The sequence below is a fragment of the Halichoeres trimaculatus genome, unplaced genomic scaffold (assembly GCF_033239565.1).
Source record: "Halichoeres trimaculatus isolate MK-OKI-2021-1 unplaced genomic scaffold, fHalTri1.1 fHalTri1_scaffold_9, whole genome shotgun sequence".
Taxonomy (NCBI): Eukaryota; Metazoa; Chordata; class Actinopteri; order Labriformes; family Labridae; genus Halichoeres; species Halichoeres trimaculatus.
Genome location: NW_027437188.1, coordinates 24,846,208 through 24,865,054, shown reverse-complemented (window position 1 = coordinate 24,865,054; position 18,847 = coordinate 24,846,208). Strand labels below are relative to the sequence as shown.

Sequence of the window (18,847 nt, the reverse complement as noted above, 5' to 3'; positions counted from 1 at the left end):
CTAATTTTTGAAAATTCCCCACCAGGGGTCAGTATTGCTTAGAAATGAAAGGGAGCACAGCTTCCAATGCAAGGTGGATATTGTCTAAATAACTATTTGATTGATTTTTATTTTTATTATATTTTACATGATATGTTTCAGTTCTTAAACACTGCTGTTTTTCTAACAGCATAATCGCTTCTATTTCCCTTACTTGAAATTAGAATCCAACACTTTTTCATGTTTGTGTGAAGTGTTATGTTTTTACATTTTGTCTGTTGTCAAATCTTTGTATGATAAATTTGAAAAAATTATCATTCGTCGTTTAATTGTTTTTTGATACACTAGGGGAACATTTTTAAATGAATTTCCGGCCTGACCTTTGACCCCTGAACAATGTGAAGAGAACACAATGCAATGCAATGCAATGCAATATGTCATTCTAAGTGCCAAACCTGTGGTTATTCACATATTAGCTATCTAATATTGTGGATGTCATCCGTCCTTTATCTTTTACTTGATATGGTGCTAATCATTTGCGGTTATTGGCTGCCACGATGATGTAGGTCAGCAGGAGATCTTTCAGAAACTTCATTACCCACAATGCAACCACGCTCCCACAGCTCCGTTCCAACAGACCCTTGTATCCTCCTCTCCAGTCTTACACGCTGATCTGCACTCACATGACTGAAGCGAGTGCGTGGAAAGCCTGTGTAGCCTGACCATCCGTATGTTTTATAGATCGACGGCAGAGGAAGCACTTGTCGCTACGTACGCGGACTGCACCCCCGGTGTATTTGGATGCGAAGTCAGCCCAGCAGACTGACAGCTCGGTGGCTCGAAATGTCACAGCTCCTTTGGAGATAAAAACCAGTTTGAATACGATGGACCTCCGTACAGCTGGCTGAGCAGCACGGACAGGGACTCCCGGGAGCTTTTATTGTCATTTATGCGCAAATTGGGTTACTGACCTGGATGGACCCTATTCGGATGAAACCACACGCCCAAGCAAGCGACGATGTCGGTGGATGTTGCTGCCTTCAGTGTCCAGGTTGGGTTACAGTAAACGCCAATTGTTTACGTACTTAAATTAAAGCTGCTCGAGTCGGAAGACGCAAGCAAAGACAGAAAAACCTGCTGTAGTGTATTATACGCGAAAAAAATAAAGCATCAATTTTTATTTATCACTATATTATGATTATTATTTAGACGGGGTGCAAATCTATCGTTAAAGGAAGCATGGAGACGAAGCATGTTTTTTCATCGCCTTATTTCGGCTCTTCTGTTATGCTGCACTGCCTCCGCGCAAACCTTTGCTGACAATATTATCCACCTTGTTGCCGCCGTGTGATGGTGTCTGTTTCTCTTAAGGAAGTCGTGGAAATTAAAAAAAAGAGACCTCATTACAAGAGTAGGCTATTATTGTACTACGCGTGCTGTTGAGGCTGCAGAATGATGAATGCTGGCATCTCTTTAATGTCTCCAGAGAAGAAGAGTTTCTTTTGTAACCAAGAGCGTGTCACCATCACAAATGTAGCCCAGCGGAGGCGACTGAAGCAGGCCGCTGCACAGAGACGTGGACTCTGCTGCTGGATGCTGAACATCGTGCTACTTTCCTGTTCTGTGTTGAGTACCTGCGTCTTTCTTTGATTCTTCTCAGCTGTCGTATTACAATGGACAGGTTTTGTTTTTTCCGTTTTTATTAGAGGCTCTTTATGTAGCCATGCATGTAGGATTTAGCCTGGTCCGGCTTGCATGGATGTAGGGCGAAAATCCAGCGGTATTTCCAAACGTACACACTACCACAGAGGAGGAAGCAGCCCGTGTTGATGAAGATGGCAGGCGGGGGAGGTGCATCTACACTGGGCTGGATGAGATATAATGAGGACCCCTGCTCAGTGGATTTCAAACACAGACTGTGTTTTTTATTGGCAGCTTAAACAGTCCACTTTCTTCTCTGAAACCAATCCGTTGAGGTTTTACTATCACATCTGAGTGTCTCTGTGGCTCTCAGAATGAAGACACTATTTCTGAACATGTATTTATTAGGGCAAATATCCAAACCTATGAATCACGAGACATTTTTAGTTGTGCTAAATGTAAATGAACTGCACATGATTTAACAGCTATGTAAGGATTCCTTTTAAGTGAGACATTTAAAACTAAAGCCACCTTTGAAAAACTTTGCATTGCGTCTCAAACCAACATGTTTACATCCATGGCAGCTTTCTAGAAGGTGCATTTTTGGAAACAATCTATACGTTTTGGGAAGGGGGCTCATGGATCCATCTGACCTGCTGATCATTGTCCCTGAGTGAACCTGCCTTGGGGAATACATGCTACTTACATACTGTGCAGCTACAGCAGAGCAGCAACTGGTGACAGGATTTGGCACAGTTTCAAACACAGGATGTGGTGATGGGGGGGAGCAGTCACGGCCTCCTTTGATCCCCTCAGCCCCCCTCCACTGGTGGTCGAGGACACCTCGTCTCTGTAGATGGGCCCTGTATGGATTTTGTGCTTGAGTTGACAGAGGGCAGGCCCACAGAGTCAAACAGCAGTCAGGCTGCCATGAACCCATACGGCAGAGCAGGCAGCACAGCGCCCCCCCTGTCCTGCACCAGCTGTGGGGGCTGCTGCTCCCCACCTCCCCCTAGTTTAATCCCACCAGGCCCCCCTTCCTCTTCCACCTCCTCCTCCTCCATGCCTCTTAATATGACCCCTCCACCGCCCATGTTCCCAGCTCCAGTGGTACAAGTAGAGAATGGCAGCAGCTGGAACTCCTCCATCATGTCCTCTTCGGACTCCCCGGATTCCCACCCTGGCCATCGATGTGGGGGGAATAACCCTAACCCCTACTGGACGGCGGTGTTCGATTATGAGGCCACAGCAGATGAGGAATTGACGCTGCGGCGTGGGGACCTCCTAGAGGTCCTCTCCAAAGACTCCAAAGTGTCTGGGGATGAGGGTTGGTGGACTGGTAAAATCCAGGACAAGGTGGGTATATTTCCAAGTAACTATGTCACAAGGGGGGCCTCTGCCAACTACCAGCAGCTGACCTCAGGGGGGCTGGTGGCAGGGGGAGTGGGTGAATGCCCCTTAGAGATAGACTTCACAGAACTGCTCCTGGAGGAGGTGATTGGAGCCGGTGGATTTGGGAAAGTGTACAAAGGAGTATGGCGGGAAGAAGAAGTGGCAGTAAAGGCGGCCAGGCAGGACCCTGATGAGGATATTAGTGTAACGGCGGAGAGTGTGCGACAGGAGGCCAGACTGTTCTGGATGCTCCGGCACCCCAACATTATTGCTCTGCGAGGGGTCTGCCTGCGGGAGCCCAACCTGTGCTTGGTGATGGAATATGCCAGAGGAGGGGCTTTGAACCGAGCACTCGCTGGAAAGAAGGTTCCTCCACGGGTTCTGGTGAACTGGGCCGTCCAGATCGCCACAGGAATGGATTACCTACACAACCAGGCTTTTGTACCCATCATCCACAGAGACCTCAAGTCCAGCAATAGTAAGTAGTACAAACTCATGTGATCTATCCTGTGTAAATAAGCAACAGATTTTACGTCTGATTTGGGCATTTGTAGACCAAAGTTAACACTGATTACTGCACTTAAGGGGGGGGGGTGTCATGCTTTTCCATATTTTAAACATGGATATAAAGCAACAATGCAGGATGTCCACACCAAACATGCAGATTTTCAAACCTTTACATTGTCACAGGTTGTTAAAATCCCCAAATCTGTCTGTAAACTGTTCAGAATGGTCTAGAATAGCGCAAGCTCTGAAATGATGAGGTCATTGCACAAGGATCTCCTTAACTGGTACATGACACGTTGCAGGGTTGGGCCTCAAACACCAAGGTCTGCCTCTAGCTCTGCCCCCAACAGGCCTCCAGAGGGGTAGCCAATTAGAGTAAAGGGGTTTGTGGCACAGGGGCCCTTAAAGAGACAGAAACCAAAACAAAGGGCTTCAGACAGAGGCTGAAAATGGGTTTTGTAAAATACCAGTGTGAGAAAAATTGGGGTTCTTGACTCAACTACATTTCTCTGAATGTTCTTGTATCTCACTACTTCAGCTTGGCAGTCAGCTGACAATTATTTTTCTAACTTAACTAATAATTTGACTGAGCAACCTTAACTTTTAGTAATGTTTGACTAGGCGTATCAATACTTGACTTGAGTAATTCTGTTGTATACACCCTTTCCACCATGAAGCGGACAGTACTCCAGGCCTAATGATAGCCTAGCTGAAATAAGTCTAGTGGCATCTCCATTTTTATAATAAAAAAGCTTTTTGTTTAAAGGTGTATGTAAAATCTGTGGAGCCAGCTTAGTTTTGGAAAAAAAAAAAAAAAAAAGTGGCACCCCATGCGTAGGCCTCAAAATGATGGTCTGGGTTTGACTCCCACTTTTGGCTCCTAGCTGTTGTCTACTCTTTGTCCACTCTCTCCAATGGTTTCTGACTAACCCACTGTCCTGTCATCTCAGTAATGACATTTAAAAAGCCCCAAGAATAAAAAATTCAATAAGTAAAAACCACAAAAATCATTTAAATGCATTTAATAAATAACAAAAAGAAGTGAGTAATATCTTCCACTTGTAGTGAACATAATTGTTCAATTCCTGTAAAAGAGCCTGTTGCAATATGTTTCTGTATTGACTTATTGTCCCACTTCTGATATTGACCTGTCTGCTGTTCAGATACTCAGAATGAAGTCAAATCTGTGTCATAGTCTAACTGACCTTTGTGAAATAGACTGACACATGGAAGTGGGCATGATGCACATAGTCATGACCATTTCGTAGTATCATTGAAATCGATTTATCAGGCATCGACAGTTAATAGGTTTTCTGAGAGCTGACTCTGGATATGAAACTTAAATTGAACCTTGCAGGGTGGCAGGAGTCCTCGAGAGCTAGTCCCCTTCTGACATATTTTCCCTGTCATCCCTCTCTGCACCTCCTTCTCCTCCCTCTCTCTCCATCCTCCTCTCCTCCTCTATCCTCCCCTCCTCAAGGAGAGCAGTTCTGCTCTGCAACTCACTGAGCTATTTTTGGTCCTTTGTGCTACTTGCTGTTTAAAGACGCAGTTGCAGTTGTTGGTGCATCAAAGAAGTCACACACAGCGAGCAACTAAGTGCATTTTTTGTAAGTGTGTGTGCTTGTACTGTATATGTGCAGGTCAGGCTGTGTGTGTTTTTTCTAAGTGACATAAGTGATGGGGGAGGAAGTGCTCAAATATGGGTGGAGTGTGCTGGATGCTGACTAAAGGCCTTTTAGTCTAGCTTTGACACAGCCACTGCTGGGCTGCTAATATGTATCCTAATCTTCAGTCCCTCTCCTCTTCTCTGCTTTCTCACATTTTTTTTGAACACATCTCACTCCATAATATATGCACCAAATTCCTCTCTCCTCCCTTGTGCAATTTCCAACGGACAGCGAAGGCTCAGATATGTATTGGACAGCAGAGCCCTGGCAACAGCACCATAATGCTGCCTTTCCATGGTGACATGGGCTCTGCTTCTGTGTCACTGAGTCACACAGCTGCTAGCTGCTGTCAGCTGCTGCGCAAAATGTCAGTCCCCCAATTTAGAGTATTGTCTGTGTGAAAATAGCTGCATAAGACATGCAAGAAGTCTTTGTTTTCTCCCTGATTGATGAATCCTGCTGAAAATGTGTGGGAGCTAATGTAGTTAAGTATGTGGTTAGACTGTGACTCAGACTCTTACTGAGGGATGTTTGGCTTAGCATTGCGATGCCCAGAAGTGGGGAAAGCTTGAGGACAGAGGTGGTGAGACAAAAGGTAGGGAGAGCTTTGTAGTTGAAGAAATGCTAAGATATTTTAAGGAAAAAAAGAAGACAGAAAGAAGAAGAAGAGAGAAAGAAAATAACCCTTTCTGGTAAAATTTCTTTTTAAAAAGACACATCAAGAACTAAAAGCAGACACCCATCATCCAGAATGCCCTGTTTCAGAATCATATTTTGCAGCAGGCTGATTTATTTTAACCCAGAATTTCTCAGCTTTAAGCAGTTTTGAGAGACGCAGCCTGGCACCCTGCAGCTTCCTTGAGACTCAGCCTCACACTTGACAATTCACTCCCTCTGATCTTCATCAAGACCCTTGCCTGGTATGAAGACAACTGGATTATCAGTTCTTGAGAAATATAGGAGGGGAGATATTCTTTCATTGATCGTAAGATGATTTTTACCGTGCTGCCAAACAGCTCCCAATCTATCATGGTCACATTAACACACATTGACAAATCCTCACTTCCTCTATTCCCTTTAAACTCAAATAGCAAGCTATCATGAAACTTAAAATCCAATCCAATCCAACTTTATTTGTTAAGCACTTTAAAAAACAACCATAGTTAAAACAAAGTGCTGTACAAGAGAGTGAATAAGATACAAGATAAAGGAATAGACATAAAACATAAGTAAAATGAATTTGTCAAGGACAAGTAGCAATATAAAAGACATAAAACAAATTAAAATGAATAAAAACACAGAAGAAGCAAAATAAAATAAATAAAATTGATAAAAATAATTTAAAAAATCGCTTAAAAGGAAAATAACAAATGTCTAAAAGCTGTTTCTTTTCCTAATGTAGTGACATTTGATTGAAGTTTGAAGAAGAAAAAACAGTCTGGTAAAAGTTCAAATGAGTGAGGGAAATTGCTGTAGGAGCAAATATGATTTATGTTTTTTTTACAATCCAAACTCATAATAATAATAATAATAATAATAATAATAATAATAGTAATAATAATCAGAAGAAGAAGAAGAAAAAGAAGAAGAAGAAGAAGAAGAAGAGGAAGAAGAAGAAGCAGAAGAAGAAACACTCTTGAGTTTTTACTCAACAGTGTGTTGTTGTTTTGCTGTACTGTCAAAATTTGCTGCTTTGTTAAAAACTGTAGCACAGTGAAACATCAGATCAATGTGCCCTACCACAGCACGGAATGTAATTACATCATTTTATATTACACCACTTCGTGCCCATGTTCACTGTGAAAATAAAGGAATGCACGTTTTATCTGCTGTGAGAATAGAAGAGACAAATACACCGGAGAGACACGAAGTGAGTGAGGAGTCTGATGGGAAACAGTGTGATAGGCAGAGCGTGGGGACAAACAGCGGTTCATCTCCGTTTAGAGTTACACCTCAGCTCATTGTCCAGGTGCGCTGGTCTCAGGTATCCTCTTCAAACTGCCGACCACTTGGCATGAGCGCAGTTACAGAACAGCTCAGGCCCCCAAGCCTCACCTCCGTCTTCCATTGGCCAGCTTCTTCTTCTTCTGCGCTCAGTAAACATATCTTCACTCTCACACAGAAGAATTCATTACAATGTGACACTGCTGTTTGAGTCAGTTTGTGTTTGAAGCTGAACCTTTTACTACTCTGACAGTTTATTTTTGGCTCACCGTGATGCTTTTATCTAATTTTATCTCAGCCAAGTATAAGTTTTAAGGGCCTGTTCATGTTTCTGTGATTTAATGGCTGCGTGTTACTCTCAGTCAGGCCCACAGTGGTGAGTTAGTCTGTGTAAAGGGGATAATCTGATTACCATGACCTCCTTAGAGTGATGTCACAGCGTGTTTGTGGGTTGGCAGGTCATTGCTCCCTGTGGTGATGTCTTACCTGTCACTCTGATCCTGGATCAGCCTCTTGTGTACCACAGCATCGGGCACTTGTCCCTGTTGATTGGCTGAACTAACATGTAGGATTAATCCAGAAACAATGAAAAGACTCAGACATTAAAGATAGATGGTGTTGATGTAATATGAGCTCCGTTGTGTGTGAAGCGGACAGCAACTTTCATTTTCAGTTCATCAAGTAGTTATTTTTCTTGGTGGCAATAAAAAATACCATTTTGTCAAACCCTAAAGCATTTGTAATATTTTTCAGCATTTTAATTAATGCTGACAAATGGACGTTGAAAAAGATTTCAAATTTATTACAACAGCTTGTCCTGTGTGTTGGGATCAAACAGGTTTGCATTAGGGCCTTGATTTGTTGTTTTTGGTCTGTTTCACGACCAGGATGTAAGTCTGAGTCATGGTTCCTATTTAAGGTAGAGTCACAGAGGCAGTACATCACAGAGGGCCACTGACTCTGCACATAAGAGCTCTATATAAGTGATGAGTCAGCTGCAGGTAAGACAATACAGGTGAGCTGATCACCTGATGCTACCTGCAGTCCAACACCGGTTAGGTCATCTGCTCTTGTAGTCTTGAAAAGAAAAGTTATATAGATTCACTGTTTCTCACTGTGACTATTTGCATACATATTGAAAATATTTGGCTCCCCTTTGAACAGCTGTTAAAAGGATTCCTTCATCTTAATTCAACTCATCAAATGAAACCTATGTAGAAGTTTTCTGATCCATGGTGCATGCTAAGATGTGACCAGCTGCTAGACACTCACAGGAAAGACAGACAGATATTAGCTGACTCTATCTGCTGTTTTAGGTGCGGTAGCTTCAAATGAACGCCATGTTTACACAGTAAACAATCATGTAAATGGTGTCTCAAGGCAGGCCTGAATATGCTGTTTACTCATAGACTACATAAAAAGTATGAACAGCTCTAACCGATAGATTAAAAAAAAAAATTGGCTGTTGAAATAACGACAGCACTGCTACAAAGTGCTGTAATACCTAGTTAACAGATTAACGTAATATGGCAAACAGACATGGTCATTGAAAAGCCTGCATCTGGCTGCGTGTGTGTGAGAATATGAGAGAAAGTCTGTTGAGGAAAGGATTAGCTCGGTGGCCAGTGTCAGCGGCTAATCCCTCAGTCAGACAGAGCTGCGGAGGCCGAGACTGAGGCTGACTGGACTGAGAGTGAGCAGTGGGACTGGAGCACAAAAAATATACTCTTGTAGTATTGAAGTAGGGGGGAGGTTTATTGTATTGTGATGGTGGTAGACCTATAGTTCACACATCCAAACATTGCCTTGCTATAATGTCTTAAGATTTGGACATGACATAACCAGTTGTACAACAAATGCTCTTACCTCGGAATAACTAATTTGATGTAACTCTTTCATTGTGACCTTAACTAACTGGCAAAGCTAGCTTTAGCTTACCAATATGCAAGCCGAGATATGACCCATACATTTGATGAAATATTAAATATATTCATCTAAAAATTAGGTCATTCATACAGTGACAAAAGTAAACAGTAAATTAAGAACCTTGATGACAGTCTTTTTATTGTATAACCATACAGTATCATTAAAATATGCTTAATGTACTATTTAGCACTGAACAACACAGAGGCTATTAATTTTGAAGCAGTTTTCTCAATATTCACTTTTATGACATATTTTGTCTCTCAATATGAATAGATAAATATCATACAGAGTTTAACGTCCAAAGTTTTTTCACATTTAAAGAATATTTTCTCTAACCTTTGCTAAGGGCTCCAAGAAACTGCCAGTTTGCTGACGAGCTAATGCTTGATCATGCTAGCTACTGATTTTAAAAGAAGCAAAAAAGAGCCAGTCATAAACCATCTTGGCATGTGATTAAATTACAGTTAAATAAAACTACGAGTTATCTGTATTTTTTTTGTCAAGATATAAAGCTAGTAATAATGTTTGCTTAAATAGCTGAACTGTGGCAGCTATGTTAGCATAATCGGAAACTTGCTAGCCTCTCTGACTCGATGTATTTTACTGGCTCAGAAACAAAATTTAATGCTTAAGTCAAAATGTTTTGTGTGTACATGTGTTATAATACAGCTCACAACACTTCAATGACCTCTTGTACAATGTGGGTGCAGATGTTTGCTAGTTTCATGATTTTCTTTCTTTACTGTGCTAGATAAAACATTTAATGCAGCGTCAGTGAAAGATCAGTTGATGGACTGAATGACCCTACAACAGGCTGTTTATTTCTGTTTGGTTTGGCATGTCTACAAACTTGATGTGTATGCTGTAGTATGAAGGCCTGTGTGTGTGTGTGTGTGTGTGTGTGTGTGTGTGTGTGTGTGTGTGTGTGTGTGTGTGTGTGTGTGTGTGTGTGTGTGTGTGTGCATGGAGGTCGGACAGCAGGGCATGCTGGCACTGGGGCAGAGAACTCACCCTCCTACTATCACACACATGTATATGCTGCAACAGAGCAACAATGACCCCATTCTCACACAGCAGCTCAAGACAGAAGAGCAAGAGTGAGACTCACAATGGCAGGAGTCACTGTATGGGTTGTGGGGAGGTGGGGGGATGATTGGAGATAGAGGCAGTGAGGGACGACTGTAGGCTGTGAATGACAGAGCGGTCAGATGGACGGAGGCAAGGCAGGGTGGGTAAAGGAGCAGAGCAGGAATACTGCAGCAGTGGCTGTAGAGAAACCCCTGGAGGCTCGGCTGAGAAAGGGAATGGAGAGATGGATGGGGGGAGGGAGAGATGGAGCTGGGAGAAGTATAAAGGCAGTTTGTGAGGAGGTCAAGCCATTCTTATTTCTCTTAGTGAGCCAGATACAGATTAAGGCTAGCTCTTAATGAACTGTAGGCTGCAGTTTTATGCTGTATTATCTTAGTATGGCTTTACAACATAGTTATGAATACATGGATACATCTCAGTTTAGAAACACATTCAAAACACTGATTATCTGCAGCGACATCAGCATATGCAGGATTTGTTACAGATAGTATCGATACCATTTAACAGCCTGAGATCATCCAAACCAGCTAATTTCACCATCTACAAAAATATGAATTTTCAAACAAAAGTGACAAAATGGCACATATAGGGAATCAAAATTAATCCACCATGTGCAACCATTTGGCAATTTTGACAGGCAGAAAGCTTGAACAGAATTGAGCATAAAGTTAGTTCAGACAGGCCACAGTCAAGCTTAGCCCAAATGAGCATTCTTTTTAAACGTTTTTAGTAACTCACCTCCACGCCAGCTTCTCCTTTCATGCTGCGTCCGATTCTACTAGTGCCATAAGTGTTATCATCAAGCAGCAACCTCTGGTCTAAAACTACGAGACGATGCTGAAGTGCTAAAATCTGCTGTTTCTCGATTGACTGCTTGAGGCTAGCTCTGGAAGTGCTGAAGTCACAGCAAGCCTAAAAAGCTGTTTTCACCACAGAAATAAACATATTTACAGTGGTAAAAAAAAGGCTCCCGTCTGAATTACTAATTTTCCTACCTGCGCACACTGTACAGGGGTGACTTTTTTTTCCAACTCAGCAGTTTAGGATATATAAGATTGTAAATTTGCCCAATCAGAGGCACAGCTCAGCTCACATGATGGACAGGGATCTTTAGGTATTAGTGTGGAGTCTCAGAGCCTGCCCACTTGCAATATGGCTGATCTGCTTCAAAAAATAGTTTCATAAACAGATGAGTGACGTCAGGATGACTACGTCCATTTATTATACAGTCTGTGATATTGTCACTGATGTTCACTCTGCTCTGTACTAGGGATGCACTGATCCAGCTTTTTTACTCCTGATACCAATATCTGGGCTTAGGGTATCGACCGATACCGCTCCTGATCCAATTCCAGTGTTAAATAATTACTTGCATGCTCTACTGTGGAATAAGATTGGTAATGTTTTGAGTAAAAGACAAAAATGAGTACATATGGAATTACTGAAGTTAATATTGATTTAAACTATAAGTGTTTAAGTGTTTCACCAGCAGTTTGGTTTAAAAAATGCTTCAGAATTTACAGAAAAGACTATGTGATTATAAAGTTTTGTGTCCTGTAGACTTAATAATAGTTTAGCCTTAGTGTCAAGTTTGGACTGATCCTTTCCTACCAATACCTGATCCAGCTTTGGGGGGCTGGATCGGCATGGTGCATCCCAACTTGTACCTCTGGGAATCTTTGCTTCTGCTCTCCCTGCCTTGGCTTCTCATGCAAACACATGAAAGAGAGGGAAGATGTGCTCTCCCCACCTCAGGCATTGGCATTCCAGGTTGGCCAGGGGAAGGACAACCCTAGTAGCTTTTGTGATCCACTAACCATTCCTCACCAATAGATTCAATATTTAAGTTAATATGCATGAATTGTTGGCTAAGCTTACACTTCTGTCAGTAATTTTTAGGACCAGAGCCAGACCACAGGACAGCAAAGGCCTTTTTGGAACCCTAGCTGTACTTTGTTTTTATGCTTATAAGCAAATATTAGCTTGTTATCCTTGCCTGAAATGGTAAACATGATAAACCTGCTGAACTTTAGCATGTAAACATAGTCACTGCTACTATGTTAGCATGCTTAGATATTGCTAAAGCTTTGCTGGAGTTAAAGTGGACACCTTAAAACACAAGCCTCTACAAAAATGCAATGAAAAAAAAAGGGTAGCAAACACCTCACATTGACGTTAAAGGCTTTTCTGGGTGTAATCTGTTCTGTATGTTTCAGATACAAGCTATAATCATTCTTACAACACATGTAATGATTTAATATTGCCACTGAAGTTTCAGCGGTGTTCATTATTCAACCATCTCAGTCATCAGATGTGGGTGAAAATGTGCAGTCCTGTCTCTAAATTTAGACTCATAATATTATTCTGACAGCTGTAACAGCAAAGAGAAAACCAATGAGAGTGTGAATTTTTCACAGATCTCCATGATACAGCACATACATTCAGGATGGTATGATTCTGTTTTTTGTTTGTATTGGTGGACTAACATACAGGTTGAGAAGAAATAACAGGGATGTCTGGCTAACACAGTCATTCTGATGGCACTAAACAGAGAGTAGTGTGAGTCTATGGATTGTTGGAAGGACTTTGGACTGTTTACAGGTCTCTGGCTCTGTGTGAACTCAGCCACACCGCTCACAGATGTTTGTATCGCCTCACGCTGCTGAGCTCCAGCCTGTCACAACTAAACCAAATGGTGACACCAGTCAATGGCTTCATGATTACAAATGAACTGGCATACATGCATACACACACTCATACACACTTACTGCAATTGTTTCTCCATTGGTCAATAAAAAGTTGATTTGAAGCCTGTTAAGGCTAATGACTCACTGCTCTCTTTTTACTGCAGTGCAGCTCAGGCTGTCTGTGGAGCTGCCAAACATACTGACACACATTTTCACATCATACTGCTGTATGTTGTAGTGCATTTCAAACAGCTTTAGTGTTAATCCTCTGCATATATACTATGGTTTAATTTGTCACTTGTGATTATCATTCAAACACTCGTAAAGATTTCGTCACATTTTGTTCCTGAAACTCTGTTTACACTCACATTACCAAGCAAACAGCTTTACATCAGTCAGTTATGTAACAGCACTGAATTTGCATGATTCTTCAAAAAAGCCTGTCTCCTATAGCCTACCTTTTTCCCAGTCTGCAAGACAAGCCTGGAGAGTATTTTACTTTGCTCAGAGTCAGGACAGACAAACAGTAGTGGAGTAAACACTACCGTTACACGCCATGGGCAGTTTGTTTCCTCGTCATTGCCTCATATTCACCTCAGTTCTTAAGTCAGTCCAAGCGTCTGAGAGGCAGTGGCACGAGACATTGCTTGAAATTAAACTGAGATGACAAAGGGGTGTGCACAGAGGAAACACACTATGCTTGAGTAAAAGGAGCATTACATTTGTGTCTCTTTCAACGTACTTTATCTGCCAAAAGATCTCTTGTTTCTTTCCTCAAAGTTTCCTGTGGAAAAATGTTCTGAAGAGTGTCTGTCCAAGGTAGCACACAAACTTTGCAAGTCACATAATCACACTTACATTGACACCTCATGGGTAGGTTTCATCACTCGCCTGTGAGGGAGTCATTGTTGCCATATAGCAGCCTGGCACCGAGAGCAGGGAGTCAGGCCAAGCAATAAGTGCACTGGACGCCCCATCAGCTGAAAGTCCTTCACTCACTTTCACCACAGAGTCAACAAGAGAAAACTTCAGCCAGACAACACACCGGATAATGCATGTTCAGGGCAGCAAGAACCCAGGGAGTCGATACAGGATGTTTTATTCAACGTTTATGTGCGCTCTAAGAGAGATGACACATGTTAACATGTTGTTGTTCTGAACACTTGACTGGTTTCTTGGATGACCTGCTGAGAGCTCAGGTCCATCAACAGTCATGGATAATTAAAATAGACAACACAGCTCTGTTTTACAATGTGTCATTGTGGTAATCAGTTACACCCAATGAGATCAGAAAACGCTTTAGGTCCTAAACATAATGATACTTGTGATAAAGACTAAAGTTCAATGAGTCATTTGAGATACAGCTAAGGCTTTTTATTAAACAGGGAAATGTGGTCACTTAAATATTTGTCAAAAAAAAATAATTAAGAGACCAAGGCAACAGAAAAAAATATCCTTTGTCTTCATTATTCTGATCATTCTATTGATTTTTTTAATTTTGAGCATCATGATTCATGTATTTTTAAACCTGATCATTTTCACTTTTTGCACCATGTTTATAATTTCCAGCATCATCTTTTTGACATCAGCATGTTATATTTTGTATGTTATATCAGCTTCAAGTTTTGCATCATCTTGGTCACCTTAAGCATCCTCTTAGCATTCTCAGCATCGTCTTCAGCACCTAAATATTATTTCCAGTATTGTTTTATTATTTTGAGCATTATTTTAGTTATCTCCAGCATCTGTTCTCAGCTCCACACTTATTATCTTTGTCAATTTTAGCATCGTCTTTTCCCTTTCAGCGTCTTAATTATTGTTTGCAACATCTCCTGCATCTTTTTCGTCATCCTCAGCATCATCTACGTCATCTATCTCATCAAATTAGTTATTTTCAGCATCAGCTTTAGCAGCATTTTCATCATTACCAGCATCATCCGATTAAGATCAGCATCATCTTGATGATGCATCAATTTCACCTTCAATTTTAGCATCATCATAGTTATCTTTGACATTATCTTTGTTATTTCAGCATCATCCTTATTGATTCTTTTTAACAACTTTTTGCATCTTCAGCACCATCTAAACTGTCCTTTGTATTTTGAGTTTTGTCTTCTGTTTCTCAGTATCATCACATTCATCTTTAGCAAGCTCTACCCTGAAGTATTCTTAAGTATTATCTTTATTGTTTTCAGCAGTGTCATTGTTATTAAAACCATCCTTTCATGAAATATTCAACATTTCCACCTTTTCTTGAGTCTGTATAGTTATAATTGATTAAATAGAAAAAAATGGATTCTGTGCAATTGTTTAAACTCATTGTGTATTTATTTCCATATCTGCCATCAGCACCCCATAAAAAGGCTGATATCTTTCCATGAATTCCCAGAGTGTAAGCTATCCCACAAACACACACACTCTCCTCAAAAAGAGCTGAGAGAAAGCCGCCTCATTTAATACCTCGGTCTCTTCTGAGAGAGAGTCTGCCTGGTCACACGAATCTGGCAGCTGCGTTTGTGTGCACACAAAGTGAATGGCTGCGGGGTGAAACTGTGCCACAGTGCGGCTCAGGATTAGAGCCCCAATGGCCTGTGGTGGTACACGTGGAGCAGAGCCAGGGTATCAATGACATGGGAGCAGGCTCACTTCAACCTCCATGCAGCAGCATGGGGGAACAGGGAGGAAACGCTGAGATTTACTGCACGTCTGGTTCTCGAGAGCATCAGTTTTATCCTTAGTTGTTGAGTTGTAAATAGAGATACTCTTCGTATTTGATGATGAAAATAAACAGTCTTTTATGTTTCCAACTTTTGGATACCTGAGTAGGGCGGTTTTGATGCAGGGTGCAGAATTTTCAAGCTCTAAATCTACTTCACAGTTCTGTTTGAAATTTTCATGCTGCTTTTGAAATAAATAGACTTAGATGATAAGCAATGTAGGGATTTGAAGTTTCTGTTTTGGCGTGTGTGTATTGTAGCGATGCTTTATATCTGCCAGTGCTTGAAATCTCTTGAGAGATGAGATGTGTGAAAGCCAAAGGAAAATGGAGAGACCTATTGAGATATAAAGACAGCTGGTATGTGCTGCCAGGAAAAATGACAAAAGCTCTCCCTCCAGTCATCTCTCTTTACCTCTTGTAGCCCGCATCTTTTCATCCTTTCATTATTACCCCCTTTCTCCTGGCAGTTTTTCCTCTGCCTCTTCTCTTTTTCTTGCCTTTCCTCCCTCTTATGCGCTTGCTCATCTTCACTTTTCTGCTCCTTCTTCCCAATATTTCACTCTCTGCTCTTGGCCTAATTTCTGCAGCTCTTCCTCTCCTGTCATTTTTTGTCTCCTTCTTGCCTCTCTCCTCCCCTCGTTCTTGGTCTCCCCTCCCCCAGTCCTCATCTTCAGACCACCACCCGCTTTGCCTCCTCATCATCTCACCCTCCCCACTCCCACCTCCTCCTACATTATGTACACACAATCCACCTCTCAGTCACTTTTTCTGACTGGGTCCAGTCTTTTGCTTTCCTCACGTCTCTTCTTCCATTTCTTCTCCCCGGTGTGTTATGATCACAGCCAGGCTGGCGACAGCTGAAACAGCAGACAGTCTGAGAGAGGGCACTCTCTGAGGAGTGAGGGAAAGAGGGGGTGCAGTGAGGGTAAAACAGGGGATGCAGAGATGAAGAGACAGTCACAAGGCGGCAGGGTTAGAGGGGGAGGTTGCTTTTCATGTTTGCAAGGTTTTGATCTTTACAGATGCAGAAACAGAGATGGATTTTGTGGGGCCTGCAGGGCGGGGGCCCCGGCTGCTCTGCATCCCATGGGCTTAGATCTCATCTGTGATAATGCACCCTCGCCTCAGTGCCATGCCAGTCGTATGGCTGTAATTGTCATCTCTCACCCAGCAGCTCTGTGCAGATACATAGAAGGTGTTTGGAGCTGTGGAAACTTAGAAATGCTGCTAAGGGTTTGTTGGTACTTGGGGTCTGATGTGCTGACTTTGCACAGCAGCAACAACTGTTCTAACCTCCTGGCTACACCTGTTTCTGCGCACAGGAGAGGGATGAGGTTGAAAATAGAAACTACATCAAGGTTAACAAAAGGTTGCATAAAATGTCCCCTTTAAAAAAGTTTTTCTTAAGATTTTTGTAGGTTTATATTCCACATAGCTGGACATTAAAGACTTTTAAGAGAGCATTTCCCATGCAGGCCCAGATTGGCTGCATGTGGACGAAACAGCCAACAAGGGCAACAAAATGTGTTACAGTGACAGGCTGATGGGCAGAGTTGATTGGTCAAGTATTCATTCCAAGATGTTAATGAAAAATTAGTTAAAAGAAATTTGGTATGACATGGTTTTGAAGCCACCATGTTCTGTTTGAAGAAAAAAAAAAAGCTGTGCTTCCAAACAAGCAATAGAAACCACAAAGCTAGCATATCTGTTAGCCACTATAGCTATGACACTATTTGTGTGCGGGTTTTTTTTGTTTGTTTTTTTTGCTTTTTTGTGTCTTTCTTAGTCAGTACCATGTTCAGCGAAAGAATCAATTGCATTGGATAACTTTTATTTGTGGGTATGGATCTTTGCTTGGAGGTCCCTGTCCTGCATGCCAAAGCAGCCAAGCCAAGTAGACAGACACTTGCACACTATTCACAAAAAAAGAGAAAACAAAGCACCCTTATAGGGGCGTGAGGTTTTTTTTTTCTGACATTCCCAGTGTCATACACTCACTTTGTGACCCCTGCCCGTGTTATCATAACAGTAAGTTAATGACACAGCAGAGTGAGGCAAAATGACAGAAAACATTGTGTTAACCCAGAAGAACAGGTTAAAGAGGGCTTCCACCAAAACACTTTCATTTACAGGGTCTTAAATATTGTATTAAAAGTTGATAAATCAGTTGTGGAAAAATTAAGGCCCTTAAAAAGTATTAAAAAGTCTTAATCGTGATGTTATGAGGTATTAAATTCTATTGGTATTCAAGCTTTGACTCCAAACGTATCCATGAGTATTTATTTTCCTCCTTGTGACTGTTACAAACTAACCTGACACAACAGACAGTTCCAGATATCCGCCACGGAAAAAGTCCATCTGGTTGGAAAATGTTTTCAGGGTCTGAACCTTCAGAAATAACCACACCTGGTGATTGGACGATCATTCTGCTCGTCACACTCATCACAGACCAGTGTGAGGATCTAGAAAAAGCTTTACCATCTCAAAACATTTATCTTAATCATAAGAGTTTCTTTAGCCCCCTGAGAAAATTTCTCAGACTTTTGATGACCTGGGATCTTGGATTCTTACGATTTAGAGAAGGCTTCTCCCAGCTTCCCTTGATCTCAGTTTTTGAACAAATTTTCTCAGTTCAAATCACCTTTTTACTGGATACAAGGCGACGAGATTAGGTATTTATCAGTACAGTTATATAGCGCTGTTGTTTGAGACGTGACAACAAGCAAAGTTGTAATTTTGTGAGGCGCAGGCTTAATGTAGCGCTAGCAGCCCAACATGTCCGTAGGCTAATGTGACAATCAACTCAGTTCGTGCAGTAGTTTAGTAGCCGTCCGTATGTAGCGCTGATAGAAAGCAAATAACACAATCTCAAGCACATGTCCTAAATTTTGACAATGATGTTATAAATTCTTGTTTTTTTTTCTTCAAGTTGGCCTCGAATAACTGCTGTTACTTTTTGTGGGAATGTTAATGTCAATTGACCCGCCTTTAGTTTCATTTATACTTTCAAGCTTCATTCCTTCTCAGTTTACCTAATTTATGTTAAAATGCAAACTACAACTGTCAAAGATTGGTTGCTAACAACAGCTTAAAGTGGTGATAAGGTCTGAAGACTTTTTAAAATGTTTTTTAAAAACTCTTAAAAAGGTATTGAAAAGGTATTTAACCTCAGGATTTCAGCATGTACCCTGATTTACTGTTTTCATTATAAATCATTATAGATTTATCTTTCTGTTTTTGGAATAAGACAACCTCAGAAAAAGAGAAGCACACCTTGTGAAGATCTTCATGGC

The 18,847-nt window shown here is 41.5% G+C and overlaps 1 protein-coding gene across 1 annotated transcript in view; it reads left to right on the top strand.

Annotated features, from left to right (window-relative positions):
* Positions 1-686: 686 nt before the first annotated feature.
* map3k10 (mitogen-activated protein kinase kinase kinase 10) overlaps positions 687-18,847 on the top strand; it is a 38,334-nt gene continuing 20,173 nt past the window's right edge. The window contains exon 1 of the mRNA XM_074679438.1: positions 687-3,490. Within this exon, the coding sequence (XP_074535539.1) occupies positions 2,488-3,490 (1,003 nt within the window). The 5' untranslated portion in view covers positions 687-2,487. The remainder of the gene's footprint in view (positions 3,491-18,847) is intronic.